General features: G+C 38.1%; 2 protein-coding genes and 1 long non-coding RNA gene across 7 annotated transcripts in view; 1 reads left to right on the top strand and 2 right to left on the bottom strand.

Annotated features, from left to right (window-relative positions):
* Positions 1 to 561: 561 nt before the first annotated feature.
* On the bottom strand, positions 562 to 11,559 carry LOC146664773 (receptor-interacting serine/threonine-protein kinase 3-like). 4 transcript variants are annotated; one of them, XM_085412045.1, is made up of 14 exons: positions 11,469 to 11,559; positions 4,376 to 4,555; positions 3,961 to 4,285; positions 3,732 to 3,880; positions 3,584 to 3,633; positions 3,169 to 3,324; positions 2,948 to 3,030; positions 2,772 to 2,838; positions 2,632 to 2,678; positions 2,255 to 2,321; positions 2,042 to 2,082; positions 1,636 to 1,684; positions 1,301 to 1,546; positions 562 to 1,219 (listed from the first exon to the last, which is right to left on the bottom strand). In XM_085412045.1, exons 2-14 carry the CDS (start codon positions 4,528 to 4,530, stop codon positions 1,212 to 1,214), a joined length of 1,443 nt encoding a protein of 480 aa, XP_085268171.1. In that variant the 5' UTR covers positions 4,531 to 4,555; positions 11,469 to 11,559; the 3' UTR covers positions 562 to 1,211. The 4 variants fall into 4 exon arrangements, with proteins under 4 accessions (XP_085268171.1, XP_085268172.1, XP_085268173.1 ...); XM_085412046.1 differs by having other exon boundaries at positions 1,301 to 1,543; XM_085412047.1 differs by having other exon boundaries at positions 1,636 to 1,681.
* LOC146664774 (uncharacterized) lies at positions 5,495 to 9,357 on the bottom strand. Of its 2 annotated transcripts, none has more exons than XR_014912369.1 (3): positions 8,385 to 9,357; positions 6,826 to 6,895; positions 5,495 to 6,217 (listed from the first exon to the last, which is right to left on the bottom strand). It is a non-coding gene; the product is annotated as an uncharacterized LOC146664774 (long non-coding RNA). The 2 variants fall into 2 exon arrangements; XR_014912370.1 differs by lacking the exon at positions 8,385 to 9,357 and adding an exon at positions 6,991 to 8,377.
* Positions 11,560 to 13,774: 2,215 nt separating the features above from the next.
* Positions 13,775 to 23,398, top strand: part of frmd4a (FERM domain containing 4A) — a 96,582-nt gene continuing 86,958 nt past the window's right edge. Inside the window, exon 1 of the mRNA XM_085412041.1 lies at positions 13,775 to 13,834. Within this exon, the coding sequence (XP_085268167.1) occupies positions 13,790 to 13,834 (45 nt within the window). The 5' untranslated portion in view covers positions 13,775 to 13,789. The remainder of the gene's footprint in view (positions 13,835 to 23,398) is intronic.

Here is a 23,398-nt window from a genome sequence, read left to right as displayed (position 1 = left end):
AAAAACAAGATCATTGCACTGTCACATAAATCATATGCTGCTCCAAAGATTTAATGACTAATAAGGGATTTTCAGTGCTCTGCTGGTTGACGCAGAGCCCTTTTGCCCTTTTAACACTATGATCCATGCAACTGATTTTAAACATTTCATTGATTTATCCACGGCCAATTTATTCCAGTGCGAGTCAGAAATGTTCATGTAGTTGATGTAAAGACTCCTTCACGCTTGAGCTGCACCCTCACACACTCCTGTGATGGGTATTGTCAATACTCCCCTGGCGGATGGCGTGGTGACCCAAGTTTTCTGAATGCAATAACTCAAAAATGAGGTGGCATAATATTTTGAAATTCAAACTATAGTTGCAGCTACTAAAAATCTTGGAAGAGTTCTAATTTCAGTGACCTCGATGTCAAGGTCAGAGGTCAAGTTTTCTCATTCATACTATAATTTCACCAACCAAAAGTTCAAATCTAAGTAACTTTGAATGTGATGTCAAGGTCAGAGGTCAAATTTTCCAAAATCTTGTGAATCGGACCTGGAACATGTACATCTACTGGGAGGTTGATGGGTAGCACGAGTTTATTATCATTAACAGAGAGACAGATGATCATTTAAAGTAAAATCAGCAGAACATCTGTGTATAGAGTACAAAATAAGCAATTCTACTGAGTAGGCAAATACATATCAATTTTAGTTTTTATGTCTAAACATGTTGATAAAATACAGGTCCTTGTAAGAAGGTTTAACAGTAAAATATTAAAAAGCCCAATTAAAATGTTTTTTTAATGCAGACTATTAACGTCCAACACAATCCTTTGAAAGCACAAAGAACTAGTGCTTGCAAAGCACAATAGGACAATGATCTGTGTCACGCATTAAGCAAACCCCTTTCTTTAAGTAAACTGAGGAGTATTCACTCATATCCCATGATGGCTTGCTGTTTCAGCTGGTGTTAATAGGTGTGGTGTGTTCTTGCTTGCTGGATTTTTATTTGTCTCTCACATCCCTCTTTCTTTTAGAGTGAAGATTCTTAGTAACAGGACAACAAAGACAGTCTGTCTAGGAAACCGGTGTCATTCACTTTGTATACAAATCTGTACAAAGGATCCTGATAAGGCTGTCCAACTCATCCCTAATAAATGGGATGATTATAGGATTGACACCATTGTCTCTTCTTTTTCTTCCTTCTTTCCTCTTTCTCTTCCTTTGAACTAGCCACCTACAGAAAATAAAGGAGAAACTATTAACTTGTTATACATGTTAAACCATATTTGACCTTTTTAATAAGAGCAAATCATACCAAGCCTCTCCACTAGTTCTGGATGATTTTTTTTAAGGGCATCAAAGAAGGCTGCTTTGACCCTCCACCCTCCTGAACGCAGTGTTCTTTGAAAGAGCTCCCTCATTTTATCTTGACTTGTCGGTGTAGCTCGAATATTTGAATAGGCTTCAGGATGGACCAGGTTTCCAAGCTCTTCTGCTATCGCCAGCACTTCAGAAACTTCTTTGATTAACGTTGCCCTGTTTTTATCAACAAAGTCTGCTGCTTATAAATGAAGAAAAAAGAAAGCATGTATTTAAAAATCATGAAATAAAAATTGTGAACGTGACTGTGAAATAATATATAATACACACCTTTTTCATTTTCAGTCAGATTTCTAGCAGAACTGCTCACATTATTCTGCTGCCAAAAGAAAAGAAAATTTATGTAGTCTCTTTTTTTTAACCATATCAGCACACAAACATCTGATTTGACTGTGAATCCTTTTGATTGTTTAGGATGATTTTTTTTATGTTTTATCTTTTTAATTTGACACAGCTTTTGGTTTGCCTACTTTGTTTCTGAGGGAGGTAAAAATTGGAAACATCCATCCTCTTTAGCACAAAATTTATTACATGTATTTATACATAACAATATTTACGTACAAATGTTTAAGTTGGTTTTGTTGTTCTCAAGTATCTTCTGATCAAAATGAGACTTGATTAAATGAAGTCACCCTGAGAACTGAGAGGCAAAGGACAAAGTCCAAATAAAAAATACCTGCAATGGGATGTCCACAGTATCATTTGATGCTGGCGGTCCTGAAAAAGAAAAATATATATGTCTGATGTTTCTTGTTAATAAGAAAGAAATGTGTATGAGAATAAACTAGGGCTGTCAGCGTTAACGCATTAAAAAGGGATTTATCCGCATTAACGCATTAACCCTAACCCTAATCTGCGTTAAACCCTAGAATAAACATAAGTGACAAACCTGGCATCTCAGCAGTGAAACCAGATGGACGTGACATGTTGGAATCTTGATGACCAAGTTGCATATTCTAGACCAGAGAGATAAACAGAACGCAGAGAAGTCTGATAAAAGTCTTCACCATTAATTGCTATTATCAAGTTTTACTCTTGAACTAAAGCTTTACACTAATATCTATTTTTACAGTACATTGTGATTGTGAATCCTTCCTACTTGTGTCCAAGTGACATGTGGCATAATGTGAAAATCAACTAATAAGATCATTCATTCTGTCTAATGATGCAAAGTGTAATTAAAATGATCAAGAAACACTTGAGAAAGACTTGATAACATTTCTTTTCACTTTGTGAGAGGTAGATTTGTGAGTGCATATTAAATACCTGCATTTCAGTTCTTCCATCAACTTTATCATTTGACTCTGACTGTCCTGAAAAAAAGAGAAATATCTGTATGATGTTCATTGTTAATAAGAAAGGAATAAGTCTGAGAATAAAGTGACAAACCGTACTGAAGAATCTACCTGGCATCTCATGATTAACACCGAGTGGACCACATGTGTCAGGATATTGATTACCATGTTGTGAATCCTAGGAAAGTAAACAGTACCCAAAGAAGTCTGATAAAAGTGCTCCCTCCAAAATTGAAATTGTTGACTACTTTATTAGTTCATTTCTGAAATTATAAATTGAGTTGCACCAATTTTTTCATGACTTGTCCGACTGCCTGGTGAATCCCCGCCCTGTGCTTTGAGAACACATCCTTAGTGATTTCATCACACTCTGAAACAAAACCATGGTCCATGTTTAAAAGGCATAATGTACGAAAAGTAGAGAGTTCATTAATTGTTAGTGGTTTCGTGCACATATAAAAATGGTCTGTTTAATACAGAGTGTTTAATACAGGTAGTGAACACATACCTCCAAAGTCTGGCCTCTGAGATGGATCTCCATCCCAGCACCTCTTCATGAGGCCAACCAGCTCTCTCAGCCCTTCTGCCTTTGTCTGGTCTATTTCTTTACAGGGAGGTCTGTCCCCCTTTGGGATCTTCAGTGCCAAAAGAGCTAGAGTAGCATCTGTGTGAAATACAATAAAGACTTTCATTAAAAAACATGAGCACAAACGAGAGAATGTTTTTATGGAAGTGCCTCACATTGTATTGATAATAGTTATATTAAATGTAAAACATAAAATATAAATGAAATTTTTTTTTTTTTTTTTTAAAAGAAGGGCAAATATTTGACCAATAAACTGGAAACTTATAAGGAAAAACAAACATACAAACATAGAGAAATTTATGGAAAATGATAAGTAACTGAAATCCATTCATTGTACCTGGAAAAGGCTTTTTCCCGCAAATAATAGACCACAGAAGAATACCATAGCTTTACAAGATAAAGAAAGAGAAGGAATTAACACAATGTGTTTAAGGTAAAATCTATAATCATACATAAATCCCCACAACTATTCTTTTAATGTTTACCTGTATATGTCGAATTTACGAACAGGCTTATATGATGGATCAAAAGACTCTGGAGGCATGTACTGACATGTGCCTCCTTTCACTGTGGACATTTCTTCAGAGCTCATCAGAGCACTGGTGGAAACCCTGGACAGACCAAAATCTGCCAGCTGCAAAATAATCAAGGAAAAAAATAAAATAACACAATTACATCAGTATAAACTAATGAGTTGAGTGGATAGCACTTTACCTTGGCATGAAGGTCACCATCCAGCAGTACATTGCTTGGCTTTAGGTCATGGTGCAAAATGTTCTTCTCATGGAGGAAGTTCATTCCTTGAGCGATTTCGTAGGCCAAGCGGAAGGCCAGAGGCCATGGTGGTGGACCTGACAAAGTCTCCAGCAGGGTCTGAACAGATCCTCTATCCATGAGCTCCATAACAATTCCCAACTGAATGTTCTGCCCTCCATTTGGTGGACATCCCCTATATATTCCATAAAGCCTCAGCACAGAACTGTGTAAGGAGACTTTGGCCATATGATTTGCCTCCTCACACAGTTCTATGTCCCTAGTGTTGGAAGGAAAATGCAAAAGGCTTTAGGAAAGGACTAGTTCATGTACTTGGAAGTATAAAAATTAAGAAATAGTTCTGTTCTAATTTTACCCAGCAGCATGTTGAAGTAGCTTAATGGCCACGTCACACCTCCACTTCTTGTGTCTAGCCTTGAAGACTTGACCAAATCCACCAGAGTCAATTAACTGCCAGTTCTCCAAGCTTTCGTTTCCAACTGATTCAATGTCAGGTCTCTGCAGTTCCATCACCTGCTGAACTCAGGTACAAAACCTTAAAACATAATAAAATGACACAGAGAAACTTTTATGAGTATTTTTACAACACCTTAGAAGTCTTTGTTGTTGCACTAACATGAAAGCAGCTGGAAGCAAGACACTGACACACATTTTCCACTTTCTAATAATACTGGTGCACTTCTCACAACATTTTTGAAATTGTGTATTCTGAATTTGCAGAAGCTAGAAAGAAAAAAAACTAGACTACACTGTTAGACTTTTCATCTCCACTTTAAGGCAACATACTGGCGTCACTGTTGCCAGCGTCATACCATGACGCCGTGTTACGGTAGGTTACCGTTCTGCAGGATGATACCGTTTTTTGCTGTTGTGGTATAATACTCTTGGACAAATTATGGTAACGCACTGTAGCCTTTTTTACGGTATCTCACTGGCGACAGTGATGCCAGTGAGATACCGTTATGTCGTAAATTATGTCAACAAAGTAACATCATACTGTGATAAGAAATTGGTATTTCTTATCACAGAAATTGGTATTGGTGTATTGGTATAAACGGTACAGTGACATACTGTTTATTCCCGGTATGTCACTGTAAGCACGCTGCAAGGTAATAAACTGCAATATATTTACCAGTAACTTACCGTTATCACGCATCATCACATCAGTACCAAAAATATACATCTAGAGGATACCGTGTTCCTACAGGCAGTCATTTACTGTTTAACAGGTCGTAATTTACCGTAATTTCAGGAAACAGTAACATATTGTAAGAGACTGTTTAAAAAAAATAAAAAATGCATATATATATATATATATATATCTATATATATATATATATATATATATATATATATATATATATATATATATATATATATATACATAGATATATACATAGATATAGATATATAGATATAGGAAGCTGGCATTTCCCCCTCAACTGGCTGCCAATTAATATATTTGTGTCATACACACACACACACACACACACACACACACACACACAGACAAAATATAATTCATGTGCTTTACATCACTTTTTATTTCAGGTCTGATTTTCCTCTGCAGAAATACACATTTCCAAAATCAAAAACTGAAAAGAACTGAAAACATATTTTGATTGAGGAAGCACTTGTTTTTACTAAACCATCTAACCCATGTATTTTCTCAGATGGTTGTACAAACAATAACGATATTATGTCATATCCATATCATAACAGATGACATATGCTCAAGTGATGAGTTTTCTTAGTTATATTTTGTAGGGTCTTAAACCTACACTGTGAAGTGCCTTGGCAATCATTTTGTTGCCACCATACAAATAAACTAAATTGAAATGAATAGAACATCAAGCCCCACACTTCTGCCTCTATATACACTTTGTCCAAAATACTGGCTCACACCACCAAATCAATGTACAAAGCAGGGTCCACAAGGACATGGATGAGCATGTGTGATGTGAGGGAACTTGACTGACCTGCACTGAACCCTGACCTTGCTTTGTGGACTGAGGTCATTGATTTGTAGGGTGAGCCAATACGTGTGACAATAAAAGTGTAAGTAGCTGAAATAAATTTTAACAAATGGGTAAAAGAAGGAAAAAAAAAATCAAAACTGTTGCAAGATGACGAAAGAGCTTGTCTTCATTGTTGTTCGCCTCGTGTAGATTTCCAGAAAGCATGGGCCATGGATCGTCTGTGGAGACACAGGTAGCAACACATTGTTCACTTAAATTATACAAGAAATTAACTATAAATGGCAACAACAGTTACCTAATTTGAAGTTTTCCACTCAAATTCAGTAAGCTGCTGGAGGAAAGTTGTGACTGTTGAATGTTGAAGTTCTGGTAAGTGAAGGTGAGGTGTCTATGACGTGTTCAGCAGTCTGATGGCCTAGTCCGTTTTACCATATTATAATTGTACATAATTGGGAATTATTCTGCACATTAAACACACCTAACAAAGAGTCAGCCCAATTAAATTACCGGAGTTCCATCAACTGTATGGTTATTTTGGAGTTTATAGTTTGTGCTGCTGTTAAACTTTACAATATTGACTTCAGTATTTCTGCTGTTAGTGTAGCTAGACTACCATGTTGATCAGTAATATGTAATGTGAAATTTGATATTGTTACTTTGCTGGATTCACCGAGACACATGTCCAACAACCTTGGTTTATAAAGGAAATTACATAAATGTGAGCTAAATAAACAGAGACTGGATACCTGTGTCCACGAAAAGCTCCTGTGCCAAACAGAAATTGTAATATGGTCTAATCAGCTCTATTTCATAAATGACTTCTTACCAAGCATAATCAGCCTTGGAGTGCCTGGCAGGTTGCTCTCTGCTACAAGGGACATACTGGTAGATGTTTCCTGCCAGATAAAGGACCAAGACATTTTATGTAACGGAAAAAAAACAGGACAGCAAGCAACAGCATTAAACCTAGAGCTGTATGAAAAAAGCTTACATCTGCTAAGACAAAGAGGGAGTCTTCATTTTCCTTTTAATACTTCATCATGACAAGTATGGCTGCTGTGCCAACCTTGTTGTTGGTCAAAACTTCCTCACTTTCTATCTGCTGGATGAGTGTCCTTATTCCAAGGTTCAATCTGAGCTTCTGGGTGGAGAAATAGTTAACAATCCTTCTGCCTTTGGTTATGAGGGCCTGACCTAAGCGCTCACTGATATCAATACCTGTGAGTTTGTGAAAGTGGTTCGAAAGACCTTTCTGAGTAAACAAGAATGGCCACTGCTCCTGAATTTCAGCTACTGAAAGTGAGGGACAACTGTTGATAAGCTGCCGCTGAGAAATATATGTGAGGCACATGAAGTCATCCACATCAGGTCTCTCCACAGCTCCAGGTACTTGTGAATTAAAAATTGTTAACACGATGTCTTTCTTTTCCTCTAAAAAGCTGACGTTTCCCCCTCAGGAAGTTCAACTGGCTGCCAATGAATACAGCCATAGCTATCCACAAGGCATCTAACTTTTTTAGGTGAGGTTGCATTACTGTTGGGACTGCAGTCTTCCTCATTCCTGGTTCTCTTTGTTTGACGAAGCCTATGTGTTGTATTATCTCGATTAACATGTTCAACTCTAGATTTGATGCTTCTTAGTAGTGAATAATGTCCACAATGATCTTAGCAACCTTTCACAAGATGCACGTTTAAGGTCTGTTGCCATCTGAAAAAAGAGAGATCATTGGAAAAGCTACTTTATATGGCTATTTCAACAAATATGTCCTCACTAAAAGATGAACCCTGCAGAATACCGACATCCAGGAACTTGACAGCTGAGGTAACCAGTGAACTTACAGAAGTTCTCCTCAGTGGTCTCCCTTCTTGTTCTGTGATTCCTAGGCATATGTGAATGAAAGGCAGAAAATGTTCTGAAAGTGGCAGGACAGTTCTCAGCTACACAAGAAAACCTATAGTTACCTACATGTTTGTGGCTTTTAACATGCAAACTGAACAATATAAATTTGTGTGCACGGAAGCCACAAAATTTACAAATACACATAGTTGCAAAAAGTTCAAAGACCAATTATCTTGACGCTTAAACTGGTTTAGCCTGACTAAGTCAGCACCCCGCACCGTACAGGTAGTACAAGCACACCTGAAAACACCGACCAGCTATCAGCTTTAAGCATTTGGGCGCAACCTCTGTAGTTTTTATCAAGTCTCATAAATCCATCGACAACTATTAACTAACTAGTCTTTTGAGTCTTCACAGTCATAACTATTGACATTTTGTTTTAGCACTTGAATGAAAATATCCTGGCAGGGTAGCTTAAAAGTCAAAACAAACAGTAATGAGAATGCATTTCTGACTTCTCTCGAATAAGTGAAAAAAACACTTACCTTCAGACTGATTAGCTGGTGTCAATCCAACTTTAATGTGTCCCATGTCAGTCAGTTTTAGGGAAAAAGTGTTAAGTTTAGATGTTTCATTTACTTTTGCGATACTCCCGCATGGACGAGAAATTTGGAGTCTAGCAGAGTTGTCACAAATAGCATACTATCTTCAGTTATAATTCCAATCAACGGTGCATTTAACCTGACTGAACTCCATCCAATTACCTCTGACTACTTCTAATGCGTCACATTGTACGTCAGGTGAAGGTGTGGTGTTGGCTATCACTCTCCCATTGAGATGTGTAACAAGTGCTACACACACCTGTCGCATAAAAACGCTTTAAAAACGTAACAATCGCTTTAAAAACACAACCCAACGCGCTAAACATGAACAAACATAAACACCCGTGTTACATTATCATGTATATCCAGGACATCTCTTTTGAACCAAGTGGTGCTACAAAGGAATTATTTCTTTAGGAGAGTGCATTTAATAGCAATCTGGCCTGCCATAAAATGCACCGCTAAAAATACAGTTTCTGCTTGTCCCAGAATTTATCAATTTTGAGAGTGAAGTTGTAGGACTGATGCTGGTTAGTGGTCTAGGTTTCATGGATGTGACACCTGAACTTGTGTAAAATGACCACCAGAGCATATTCAGAGACTTTTGGTTAGTTCACTAGAGGTGTCTTAAAAAGTACCACCTTATACAAAACAAACGAAGTTCCAGTATGAGAAAGAATAAGAAGAGAAAAAAGCAACACCCTGATACATGAAGTCATTTTTAAACATTACTCTAAATGTAACAATTAGTCTTTGTTTCTAGCCATACAAAAAATAAGTATACTTTAAGTTCATATCATGAAGTATACTTCAAGTATATTTCCCAAGTATACGTTACCTAGTACGTATACTACTAATGCTTCTTGGGACTATATTGGCCCCCGTTTTAGTACATAAAAGTATACTAGAAATTAACTTTTAGATGTACTTTTTTTTCACCATAAACGTAATGTCCTTTCCAGTCTATAAGAGTATACTTAAAATATACTCTATTCTAGCACAATACTTACGTTACAAGTATACTATTAATTTACTTTTTAGTTTATATTTGAGATACTTCTGATTGAAACAGTAACTAAAAGGCAGTTGAAACTTATTTTTTTCACATGTAATAAAGCCCTTCATTCCTCAAACAGTCAGATAACAGCTCCAACTATCAGAAGGCTTCCTCTGCAGAGAACTACACTCATAGCTCAAGTACCGGAACTATATTGTAAACAGGTAAGAAAATGATTGGAGAGTTGAGGTTTATTCGCTATTGACACTTTTCACTCACGGTTTGAACAATTTCATTTTTTACCCCACTTACTCTGTTCAAAAGGTAAAAGACATTACACAACAATCTTTGACAGATTCTTGTTTTAAAACATCAATCATTTGTTTCATAGTTTTAATTTCACAGTTAAAGCACTGCAATGCATGCTGGGTATTTATTTGTACTTCAGGTATACTTCAGGTAAACTACATACTACATAGTATACTACTAGCACTACTATACTACAAGTATAGAATAAGTGTACTTATACTTTTCTGTATACTTCTAACTGTACTTAAAGTATGCTTAAATGTAATTTGGTCTAAAAAAATCAAGAAAATACATACAAAGTAAACGAAAGGTATACTTGCTTGTTTTCTAGTTTTTAAAATATACTTATAATATACTTGAATATTCTTTTTTGTAAGAGTGAGACTGGTTGTTTGATACAAGTGGAATGTAATAACATTTCACATTGTTTGAATAAACAAATACATTTATTATAATATGAGGTTCAATTCAAGAAATTCCATTTTAGTGTAGCTGCAACTTACTCCTTAAGTTAAAAATAATGCTGTATATTGTAGTTTATATACTCTCACAATGAATTGCATTTTATACACTCTGAATGAGGTTTTAAGTAATGACTCTTAGATCTACAGTAGAAAAGAACAGAAATCCAGATGGTGTAATAGTATAATTTCAGTAACATCACCAATTGTTACATTTGCTGTATTTTACAGCTGTTTCCATGAGTACAGTGAGTACCATAAAAATAATGTAATCTCATTGAATTTTCTCACAATGACATGCAAATTACAGTACTAAACTGCTAACATCCTTTAGAGTTTTTACTGTTGATTTTGCAGTACTACGCTATGGAAATTACTGCAAAGGCTAACAGTGTACACTCAGTTCTTCCAAACCTTTCATTCATTTGTCAAAATGACTTTTTTTCGTAAATACTCCAAAAAAGACAAAATTAATTGTGTTAATTGTGTAAACCAAATTGATAACAATGTTTAAATGTTTTATCAAGATACGAGAGGTATCTAGAAGTATAATCCTCATCTCTTCAAGTTTTCTGCATCTTGTCACTTACTTTAAATGTCTACTGTAGCATTTAAAGCACACCGTAAATGTAAAAGAAAATAACAATTACACAGAAAAGCACAAAACTAAAGTATGTAAATAGACTGTGAGTACAAAAAAAGATGTACTCTACAGACTATAACGGTGATAATCACTAGGCACTAGGAAGAAGAAGCGGGAGGGGGGGGGCTGCTTCTACCCTCGGCAATCTTCTGTGTGTTCCTCTTCCTACTTCTCTGACAGACCGCTGTCCCCTCCACAAATTGTTTTAATTCCCTTCCGCTTTATCTTTTACAGTACCCATTTACATCGTTGATAATTAGTGTGTCTATTCCGCAAATGACGACAGTGAAATCATGTTAGCAAAAAGACCACAAAAACAAACGCAACTAAAACTTGTTCCAACTTCTAAACTGTAGGCAGTCGTTTTCCAAAATGGCCATTTTTTTTTCAAACGTACTTTTTTTTTTTTTTTTCAAACGTACGTTTGAAAAAAAAAAATGCTTGGAATGAAATGACACCAATATTAATGAGCAATGAGAAATGCTCTTCCTGTTGTGAACAAGTTAAAAAAAATGTTCTGAAAAACTTTTCATTGCAAACTGGAGCTATCGTTTGATTTGGAGTTAAAGCATCTGTGAGGAAAGAGGATGAAAAGTAAAACGCTGGCTGCTACTCACCTCAAGCTGCTCCACACGCAGATCTAAGAAAAGCCAAAGCCTTGGTAAAAACGAAAAAAACAAACTTTCATTTTCATATCCTGGCACGCCCCGAACTGTAGTGAAGGGGCGGGGCTTACACGAAACATAATGAGCGAGCATTGACAGTATTACTGGTATGAACAGTTGCTTATAACTTTTTTGAGAGACAATATTTTGCTGAAAAAATGCTTTCTTTCGCCAAAAACAAAACAAAAACGCATGAACGTCTTTACACGTAAAGAAATCATGACCTTTAAGGCTTCAAACCACCGAAATAAAAAGTGTTTAAGTATTAAGTATTAGATTAAAGTTTCCATCATTACAAACTTTCCTTTTCTGGCATTGAATACAAACGGGAACTGCTTAAGCTTTCAGTTCCTATTTTAAGTGTTGCATACCTCAGTTTCCTGCAAAGAAGTAGTCCAAAGATACCCTCTTTTTTCCCAGTGTGAAAATGCAGAGTATCAGAGATTCCAAATATGGCAAGAATCGATCAGTCCTCTGACCGAGTATTTGAGGTGCGTTTATGGTGCTTTCTATACGATATGAAGAAGTAAGTAAAGTTTAGTGAGATACAATACTGTGCAAAAGCCTTTATATTTCTTTATATTTTGCTTCCAAGGAGCCAGACTTGAAGAGCTTTCAGACTTCTTAGGACATTAGGTCTTCTCCCTGACCATTTACAAGGACTTTTTCTACAATTCATTCAAGAATAACAAATACATGTTGCTATTGTGCAACATTTTTACACAAGTTAAAATGTTGTGTAAAAATCCAGGTCATTTTAGTAAGTTTAAATAATTAAATGGTATTAAGTATCTACTATTATAATAAAGTTAACTATTCGTAAAGATTTGGGATTACTATTGTTAAAAAAAAAAAGTTCTTAGTTCAAAAATTTAATCATGATGTTATTTATATAAATTAACAGTTAATTAATTAGCAATTAAAAATAGATGCATCCATCTGCAAAACACCCAGTAAAACAAGCAACTCACAATGGAGACATAATCAGAATCATAATATCTGAAGCTGTGCTGAAGCTAAATCTTGAGCTCATCAGTTGAATGATTACATGATTTATGACCTTCTTCTAATAAGCTCTCTCTGCCTCTCTTTTTCATCTTCTCTGCAGACAAAGCCAAAGCCAGATGAAGATGTTTTATTCATGGCTATTATTAATGTCAAACACAGTCCTGTAAAGGTGCAAAACAAACCATTGTTCTGCATCTGGAGCAATGGTGCTTGTGAACATGACACTACGGCTCTATGTCTGGTTTGCATATTCAGTCGTGTACACTCCCCCGTTTTTTTAAGAGAGCTGAGGAGTATTCACTCGCATCCCATGCTGCCTTGCTGTTTCAGCCGGCGTCGATAGGCGCGGTCTGTTCCTGCTCTCTGCATTTCCATCCCTCACTCCCCTCCCTCTTCCCCACCCACCTTCATTTACACTCATCTCAGTGAGGACCTCTCTCACCAGGGGCTGCTCTCTATGCTACATCTCTCCTCCTATCTGCATTTTCCTTCATTCTCTACCCTTGTAGAGACTGTCTATAACATCCTCCTTCTTTTGCATCCCTCTTTGCCCTTGTCTCATGCTGATGACATATGAGGCTGGGGATTAATGTAAAGGGCAGCCCTCTGCGCTGGATCCGAGAGCTGAGGTGAACGTCTGTTTTTCCATCACAGTGGAAGAGTGCTATAGACTGGGGAGCATCACTTATGCCAGCAGGTTACATCCCCTGGAGCAGCAACGGGACAGCCTCGGGAGAAAACAGCTGCACTGAAGCCCCACGTGCATGGCTGGATGTGCTTTGTGTTGATAGATAGTACACTGAAAAAGGTAGGAAGAGGGCAGCAACAGAGGGGAGAGTAGTATTTAGCAAGACGCAAACCTCCAAATAACGGTTTTGGGGGAGGTGGGTGTGGGATTCACGGGGAGTGTTTTAAATGTGAAAGGAGGAGTTGGGGTCTGCTCTACTCTGCTCTCAGATCAAAGAACTGGAAGAAGGAGGACCGCACAGACTGAAGAGTCAGAGCGAGAGAGAGAGAGAGAGAGACTGGAGAGACTCCAGTCTCCAGAGACCACAGAATTGCAATTGAAGAGACTGTCTGCAGCACAGGGGGGGTGGTTATAAGGACACAAAGTGAGGGAACCAATCAAAGGTCTTCAGATCTTCATTTGGACAGTGTGAGCTTACTTTGTGAGTGAAGACTCAGATTAAGAGGACATCGAAGCAGGTCCCTTTAGGAAATTGGAGGCATTCCCTTTGCGCACAAATCTATAGGAGGATCCAAATATGGCTGTCCAACTCATCCCTGAATCAGCCGTGTGTTTGCTTATGGTGAGTCTCAGAGGAGTACGGGACTGACACCACTGTCTATTCTTTATTCCTTTTGCTGTTTTCTCTTTCTTTCACTGGCATGCTTTCTCTCACCATTCTCCTCATGGCGCGTGCCCATGCTGCCACTGCCATCTCATTAAAAAGGACGCTGCTTGTTTGCCCCTCCCCTTTACTACCATCTACGGTCCTTTTATCATTTGATAACTTCCTTGTGAGAGGCATAGCTCACTAAAGAAATGTGTGTATTTTCCACCCAAGTGAGAAAACTCTCGCTTTTGTCCTCCACGTGTTCCACTACTGCACTGGTCAAGTGTGGGAGAAATGGCTCACACACTGCAGATGTGAGGGGTGCGGTGTTGATCGTGGTGCCTCTGGATGTTGGAGACAGTTTAATTTAGTATATATATGTGTCCTATGATTAAGCCCGCGAGCAACGACCTAAGGTTTATGCCTTCAGTGCAAGCAGATAAGTTGCTAAACTGAAGTGTTTTCTGTTTTGTGCAAGGTCAGCATGTGAACACTGCCAGTATACAACACTGAATCAAATCAATTTCATATTATAGAGCGAACAGTTTTGCTGCAACCCATGGGATTTCTAGGATCTTGTTAGTGTTGAACCCAGTCTTTTATTGGCATGAAACAGACTGGCTTGGTTCACGTGGTTCAGATCTGGCCATAGAGAGTGATGCAATAGAAATACATAACATAAGCTAAAAATCCAGTAAACTCCATTTGGTCCTCTGTCCAGCCTAACTGTGAAACAATGGCGCTGCAGCTTTGCTGCATGTGTTCATCCTATGATAACCACCAATGAATGACCGTAAAATCTGTATGGAGGGTGACTTCTTATAAAAGAGTCTGTTCTGCTCATTTTCATTCTATAGTGTTGGCATTCTGCAGTCCCAGGGGGAGTCATGCATCGCTGCACTACCTGCTATCTCCACCTGTCATGGCTGTCTGTTACTATGGCAATAGGCCATGCAGTCCACTTGAAAGAGAGGTGGTCGTAAAAAAGGACGAGGGCAGGAGGAAAGTGCAAAATATGATGGACAGGCAAAGGATGGAAGGGGCAAAGCATGAGGATTTGAAAAGAAGATGAAACAAATTAGCCATGGAAAAGTCAAAGTAAGCTTTTAGCATCATCATGGCGATATACTGCAAGAAATATAATTACCCTGATGATGGTTTCCATCAAAATGGGATTTGGGGCTTTGGGGACATAACTTCAGGCATCATCAGATCTGAAGCAGAGAATTTGTGTCCTTTGACTCCACATTTTACGCTATTTTGCTGCAAGTATGCATTAGCATAGAAGGTGTTCCATTATAAGTGTTCCTGCTGTCATAAATGACAGGCACAAAAAGCTTTGCTGCCATCCCAGTTTCACAGCCTCTCTCACATTTGTCCTTGATGTCCTACATCCACAGTCTTCTCACCTTTTAGATCTACTCCCCACAAGCTTACCAAAATAAGCTCACCTTGACATGTATACCACTTGCTCTTTTGGCATTTTCTTTGAAAAATATTTATTGATGACTGTAAAGCTGATCAAACATATGGACTAACGTGTCTTAACTCTGATATTTGAAATTTTCCTATATCTCATTTCAGAGCTCAGTTCACAAAATCTGTGACATTTGCATTCATGCTGTGAACCCATCTTATTTATTAATGGGAGTTTAGCAGCTATGTGTGTGTCTGCATGCTCTTGTGTGGCGTGAGCCGAAATATTAATATTGATCATGCTTCCTGGCTCTCTGTGTATTAATATTTTAGGTGGTTAGGTGATTATCTGCTGCAGTAATTACTAGCAATGCTGTAAATTATTTCCACAGACAGCACAACAAACAAGTCACATCAGAAACAGCAAAGTCAGACAGATCCAATAGATTGACTGAATTAAATCTATAAAATGTTATGGCTAGGAGGAGAAATGTGCAGGGCTTCATCTTCTTGGTTTGTTTTATAAATATAGAACTAAACTCTGGGATATCTTTTACTAGATGCATGTATGTGCATAGACAGTGCTTGCTTCTAATGAGCATTAGTTTTAGAGTAGAATGAAAAGAATCAATGGCATGACTGATTCCAGCTAAGATATCCAGAGAAATGCTGCCAACTAGTACTGGAATAGGTCATAAACTACATTGTATGTAAAGGCATTAACAGGAATTTGTCTGTGAGCTTCATTCCTAGCCTAAATGGGAAATACTGGTTCACAAAGCTAGTTACTATTTTGAGCCCACACGTGCACATGTTCTTACGCTTCCCAGTAATGTGTGTATCCACAACTGCACGCTTGTTTTTGTACTTTAAATCAGAATTGGCACAAGCACTAGTCTTTGCCACAACACATACACTGAGCTGATTAGCTCTGCTCTGGCTCTCTCGCTCAGAGAACCCCCCACCCCCCAGCCCCTCCAAGCTCTCGGAGATGATGGAGAGGTGCAGAATTAAATCCGAAATAGAATCAAACAACTATAGTGTTGCCTTTTAATTAGCGTAGGAGAAAAATAAGAGCAATAATTAAAGACTAAATCCACCCTCATCGTAAGCGCCAGTCTCAAGGTTTAGGTTTTGATGCAGCTAATCCCGGATTTATCATAAATTCCATGTGATAAAGTGTCACATGGAATTTTACTTCATGAAGAAAATGAGGCTGACAAAAATGGGAGCACAGTTTGCCCCAGTGTGTTCTGCTCTGATTCATTCATTTTAATTTTAGAGCTCTCCCGAAAGAGTGGTTGTCTTTTTCCATATGCAGGGGCAGCTGATCAATATGCATGTTGCTATCTGTTACACTGGACCTCACAAAACCCAGCAGCAAGAAACCAGGGCAAACTAGTATCTTGACACACAGACAACCTAAATGGATTATCTTCCTAATGCTGGAGGGGTCTGCTCTGCATACAGTGAGGAAACAGCAGATCACTTTTTTTCAATGTCCACAGCTGCATATATGTGTTAGAGGTTTTCTGATTCTTGCAGGGGACAGTAAACATCTATAAAAGCTGCACATCTGTTTTTTAAACGGTAAATTCATGTTGATAACTTCATAATGCAGCTTTTATTTATAGTCAGGTAAGTGTCTAACTAGGGACCTGTAGCTACACAAAAAGAGAAACTCCAAAGCACAGACCTCATGTCGCCCTTCATGTTGGTGCCCATGTGTCTTCATTACTGTCCTTCATTCAATTATCCTCTCACTGAGGATGGAGGCCAGATGACCTAGTGTGATCAAGCCAGGGGATTCATTCAGCAATAAGCAAATCACTGCTCGATGATGTGATGTATTAAGTGGGTGTGTGTACGTGCAGTTTAACTGCAGTGTCCATTCAATATAATTATTTATCCCTGCAAAAACCTGCAATTAAACGCGTGTACACTGTGGGTTTTTGGAAATTATTTTTCCCAGCACTGGATTACTAGGTCGCACTTTCCATTTTTGACGCAGGCGACAACAGAAGAGCAAGTGTACAAATGGAGGAGGGCTGAAGAGCATGGGGGAGGGTTAGCAGAATGACATCATACTGAGATAATTGATTACTGCCCTGCAACAAAGGCAGAGGGGCATAACATTTGGTGTGTGTATGTGTGTTTCTGTATGTGGCCAAAATGTCAACACAACTGCTTGTATCTCTGGTACACCTGGTTGGGAAATGCACAATAGTTAGCAGTTAATGAAGTACAATTCTGCAGTTTCTGTGCATTTTGTAAGAAAATAAGCTTGACATAATTTTAAAACTACCTACAATCCACACAAAGGTGCTTGTTTGTAAAAGCACACATAACTATAAACCACACAAAGACACATACTGTCATAATGCTGCGAAGACAGAAAGTAATGTCCCAATGAACAAATTTATAACCTGCACAGATTTGAAGTTCTTATTGGTGATTAGTATGAACAAGAGGCAGAGGCACAGATGGCATCCCATTACTGCTATTCTTTTTTATTGATGCCTCACTATCTTCCACTTTATATTCCTGTCTGCACGCTGTAGGCTACTCTTGCCTACTTTTCCTGCACCACTTTATTTTTGCTTATTTGTTTAGTTCTAGTTTGTCTGTAATAATATAAGAATTTGTCCTTTTACAGCCGCAGTCTGGCTGCAGAACAGTCATGCTTGAGTGATGTTAGGAACCAGTACTGCTGATGTCAGCTAACTAAATCTCTGGAGTTGCTGCAGGAAACACTGCAAGAAACAGTTTTACTCTAAGTTGGATCAAAAAGCCCTTTTCAAACCTCTTTACACCACTGGTGCTACTTTTCGCTGTATTTATACTTATTATTCTTTTGGAAGTGCAAACACTGGATTAAAGTTGGTTGTTTTAAAAGCCTATTTTGCCCGTAAATAAATGTAAGCAAATCATTTGTGCACAAAATTTGATGATCATAAAACTGCAGTTTGTTGATAAGTGTCATCACCATAAACACCATCAACATATGACAAATTACTTAATTAATTTTGGACTTAGCCAATGTTTCATTTCTTCAGAGCAAATCATCTTAAACTGGAATACAATTTGACATTTTGTAACATATTTAACTTCCAATTAAAAATAAAATAAACTTCAATAATAAAGACAGGAACAATTTCAATTCACTATTTTTTTTTTCTTATAAGTAAAATGACCAGAATTAAAGTGTGTGTATCTCTTCCTCATATGCACAGAGGTACACAGTAAGCACAAGGTTTTCAGGTAGTTTGTGGCCTTAAGATTACACTTAGCCTTCAGTGCCCAACATGAAGTAGTAAAAAGTGAGCAAATCTGATGGAGTGGAAGAAAAATACCATCCAAGAGGAGAAATGTTTCTTAAAAATGTAAGTCCAACAATCACATTTTGGGTTAACCTAGGTTTATTGTCCTCTGATGAAGGTATTTATTTATTAATTTTATTATTTGTTGTCTTTAGCCAACTGCTTTACTTACATTAGCGGCTAACATGAGTTACAAGCTAACTATCCTTTTGTTGCTGGGTAAGCAGGATAATCTGTTTTGAGTGTATCTGTCAAAAACAGCTGTTAAAAAAGATAAGATTAAACTATAGAAGAGTTAAATATGCAGTAAACTAAACTGGTACTGCGTGGAGCTTTGAATTTATACTGTGCAACTAATCACAGTATTGGCTGATTAAGATCAAAAGAGCATCAGAAATGTCTTCTTCAGAGTGGATTTGGCTGTGATCTTTGTGGAATAAATTAATTTTCAGATGTGTTCCCCCCCCCCTTTTTTGGGTTTGCTTATTTTTGCTTTACTTACTAGCTAAGAATTTAATTATTGTAGAATGAGAAAAGGGGGAGGGTAGAGGGAAGCAAACAAGAGAAACAGTTCAAATCTCAGAACATGCATAAATGTATAAAGGTTGGTATTTGTGTGCCAGTGGCTAAAGCGTGTAATTAAATCTTCTGAACTGTTTACAGTCTCTTTAAGGACTATTGATGAGCTGCAGAAATTAACTGACTTCGCCATAGTTTCAATTAGCATTAGTAGTGGTCTTTGTTTCTAGCCAGAGGAAGGTCTCAGGTGTGACTGTTGGAAGTGTTTGCAGTAACAGCGTGGTGTTTGCACTGCATCTTAATGTATGCTGCAGCCTCTCAGTGATGTGTGACCGCATTTCTTGAGAACCTAATGGCTGCCAGGTTATCAGCTGAGCTTAGCTGGTGCAGGTAATGTGAGTGAGGGGTTAAGGAAACTGCCATTAATGAGCACCAGCATGCACCCGGCAGATGCTCATCACAGTCTGCCAATCCTTCCCTGTGCTGTGGCTCCCTGCCTTCACCCTGATGCTTGTTAAAGCTCTCTGTCTCGTTGTCAGGCTACCTCTTCAGGTGCATATCTGTGCAGTGAAATTATCCAGGCTTTCTAATTATGGGTTACTGCAGTGCATAGAACGAATATGGGATGAAACGTGTACATTGATTTATATACTCACTCATGACATAACATGTGGTCTCTTGAATAAATATTTAAGAGCAAACAAAATGCTTAGATCCTGCATCAGTTTTAAGAGATTCCCCTTTTGGCTATTGTTGACTTGCAGGATATTGCTTTCAGTAAAGTGCATATAAGATATCCATCTGATGGCTGCCCTCCTTTAAGAGGTCAGGATGCTGTGGAAAAGATCAGGGCAGATAAATGAGAGATTTCTGTTTGTACTGGTGCATCGAGACACAATAAGCTCAGTATGGAGCGTAGGGCGTGAACCGTGAGATAAAGGTAAAGTGAGCTGGATTTGAATGTTTCATTTTTTGCTTATTTGCATGTCAGTTTCAATAAAGTGAATGCATAAATAATTTTCCAGGGCAGTGGCAGTGTCACATTCACAAGGTGCCACCTGTCATGTGAGCCAGGATGCAGGTTTAGGGGAGGGGCAGCAGGATGGCACAAGAGGCGGGGAGTAACAGAGGCACCAGGCGGTCTGATTGGCTCACCATCTGTCTCTGGGACCGAGCAGATGTCTGACTAGAAAGACCAATCTCGATTTGCTTCCAAGTTCACTTTCTCTCCCTTTGTGTGGGTGTGTGTGTGTCTGCTGCTGTGAATGTGACTGCCGTGGGTCATGGATGTGTATATTTGTGTGTGTGTGTGTGTGTGTGTGTGCTACAACGTGCATGCATCTGACATTTCACACTCTGGTTGACACAGGTCCCAGAGGGGCTGATTGTCTTCCATATGGAGTGAGTTAACATAGAACAGGCCCTTGTCATAATGAAGAGCTGTCCTGTTAGCAGCACTTACAAGGTAGGCATGAAGAGAAAATATGACGGGTGAGTCACTTTGTCATACATGTGCAAAGTAACTCACCTGTCACATTTTCTCATCGTGCCTACCTTGTACGTGCAAGGTTATGTTAGGTAAACTCAGGGAATATTTTTGCAGCTTCCTTTTTTCTGCTCCAAAAGATAAGGAATCATTTGAAGAGCCCTTTGTGTAAAATGAGAGATATATCGTCTTCATCTGGGTCAAATTATACATGCCAATCCTATGGAAAGTCAGCAAAACACCCTACATTAATAAAGCAACAACCCTGAAGAAGGCAGGGTTTAGCTACTATAGAACAGTGATGGTTGTTGGGCAGGACACAGATCAGAATTGTTCTAAAAAGCACACTTAGTCATGGTTTCAGTATATTTATTTATAACAAAAAGCAGTTGTCTACCAGTGAAGTCCTTCAATTATATTCAGTTGATCCAGTAATAACAGAAGGCTTGATTAGCTCCATTTTTGTACTCAGCAGCCAGGTTTATCTCATAATTCTCTTCTGTCCGTTGTTGCCGTGATACATCGGTTGCAGCAATATTGGAAACAGAGATACTGGTCCATCGTTTATAGAGATAAAGTCGCAAGGTTTGTCATCCAGGAGACTGAATTGTGTTCTGTTTGACACTGTGTTTCCACTCACTTGCAACTTTTTCTCACTGGTTTAGTTTAAACACCAAAAACCTCTTGGTTAAATTTAGGAAAAGGTGCATGGGCATTTAAAAAGTTTTAAAATGCTCCTGCACCTCATTAGCACAGCATGTTGGTCCTTGCATGTTTGTGTGTTTAAATGCGTTGCAAAGGGTTGTGCACTTTAAAAGTGTCCATACAAGCGTTCTGGTGACCATGTCAAGAACGTGTTTTGGGTAACTGTGAGACTTCTTTGGCAAAATGGCTGTATTTGCTGCCTAAAACTGGTTGTTTTTGCATACCAGGAAACAGTTAATTCACAGTTTCACTAACAAATCAACTTTTTTCTTTGTACCTCTTAAATTTCTCTCTTAATGTCAGAGTGCCTCTTATTTGAGGTTTTTTTTTTACCGTTCTTCTGGGTCCTCTCCATCTTTTAGCCATGTCTTGACCCACTTAGCCCACCTGAACCGCATCAACATTTCTAACAAAATGTGGCATGACAATGTTACTGAAAAGCAGTGACTTTAAAATAATCAACGACTGCATCTGTTTGCTTTTTAATGTAAAACGTTAACTGTTTGGTTGTGTATATGCCAAACTTCATGTTGCCCATGATGAACTCACAGTAGCTGTGGAGATGTTTGTCTCCTTGTTTAATAATATTTTCCTGCTGGCTGCTCAAATTGGCGAATGGTAGCTGCGGTCCTCCTGGCCTACTGCTTTAACTTTGCTTTAAAGAAAAGAAAAAAAAAAGAAAAAAATGGGTGTATGGGCAGTGAAACCAGGAACAAATCACCAACATCCTGTTTTCAGCAAGAAATAGAAGACTTTCGGAGACTTGAGAAACTCTTTGCTTTGTGTGTACTGCAGTTTATCTATGTGTCAGTGTTCAGTTCTTAAAATATTCCATGACAGTCAGATGTAACTGAATCAGCACACCCCATCAGACTGACTTTGCTGCGTCTTTCTTTTTTGTCTCTCGCTTCCACAGACATATGACCTTGGTTGTCCTAGCAACAGTCATCTTATCCAACGCTTTTTGAAAAAAATCTTTATTTCTCTACGATTAATTTCCAGTGGAGATGTTTGTGATGTAGAATATATTCAAAACAAAACCTATGTAAACTTGAGGATCATGTTTATGTTTCATGTCAAGGCTTACCCAGTATAGCAGGGTAACAAACAGGATATCCATTTAAGGCACCATTAACAATGACTGGTCTCATTTGAGTGGGTATTTGAATAAGGTTTTGAATGTGTTTCAGACGGTTTAATTATAAGGTGGGAAGTTGAAATGCGAAATGTCATTTCTTCCCGCCGTGCATTTATTGCAATATGTTGAAATATGTTAATGTTAAAAAATATGTTATGTTAAAATGCTCAGTGCCACCAGGTATGTGTTCTTGCTTTTCTGTGAGGAGCAACTGCATGTGTAGTTCAGTTAAGAGAAGTAACGGAACAGCTATAGAAAAGCAGAAAGTGCAATTTCAGTGCATGATCTTCCTGTGTGAAAAATGATGTAAACTGCAGAACTAGGTGTTGAGAAATATTAGCAGAAGAACAAACACACATGCTGCAACAAAATTAGTCAAGACTGTGTTACAGAGTTTCACATATGACCGACAAAATCTTTGATTTAACTCCCTGTGACCCTTAGAAATGTCATGATTTAGGTGTGATGTTCATTAACTCACTGGGTGTTTTTTTTTTTTGTAATGATATGGTAATAGCTTACAGTACAAAAAGTGCCTGTGTGTATATGTGTCTGTATGGCTTTAACTCTTAAACAATGAAAGCAAGACTTTTGTTTAACCCACTGAGTTAAAGCTGAAAGTCTGCACGTCAATAACATTTTGATTGTGTGATTTCATATCCACTGTGGTCGTTTAAAGAGGCAAGATTGTCAATTTATCCAGATATTTATGGACCTGAATGCATTTTACAGCTAATTCTCCATGGAGCAGGGGTAAAATGAAAAAGATGAAATAGCAGAGCAGAGCAAGACAAAGAGGGCCAAGCTATAAACCTTTCGTTTTTCTGCCTCTAGAGGGAGATAAAGACATGATAAAGCCTGTTTGAAAGTCTCACCTTTACTCCAACGTACCTCATGTCATTGTTGCCAAATAGCTCAGTGTTTGTCTTATCTGTCCATAAAACTTGCATGCA

This window comes from Rhamphochromis longiceps, linkage group LG7, assembly GCF_057381845.1.
Source record: "Rhamphochromis longiceps isolate RC_006_pf linkage group LG7, R_longiceps_female_GT1.1, whole genome shotgun sequence".
Lineage (NCBI taxonomy): Eukaryota > Metazoa > Chordata > Actinopteri > Cichliformes > Cichlidae > Rhamphochromis > Rhamphochromis longiceps.
Note: the sequence above shows the minus strand (reverse complement) of the source record. Positions and strands in the feature narration are given on the sequence as shown.

Bases quoted from the DNA above. Each gene is read 5' to 3' on its own strand.
- LOC146664773 (XM_085412045.1), bottom strand. From the start codon at position 4,530: ATGGAACTGCAGAGACCTGACATTGAATCAGTTGGAAACGAAAGCTTG. The intron at 3,634-3,731 runs GTAAACATTAAA...TATCTTGTAAAG, and splicing joins CGTAAATTCGACATATACAG to CTATGGTATTCTTCTGTGGT. The intron at 1,685-2,041 runs GTATTTTTTATT...TTCTTTTGGCAG, and splicing joins CTGTGGACATCCCATTGCAG to CAGAATAATGTGAGCAGTTC.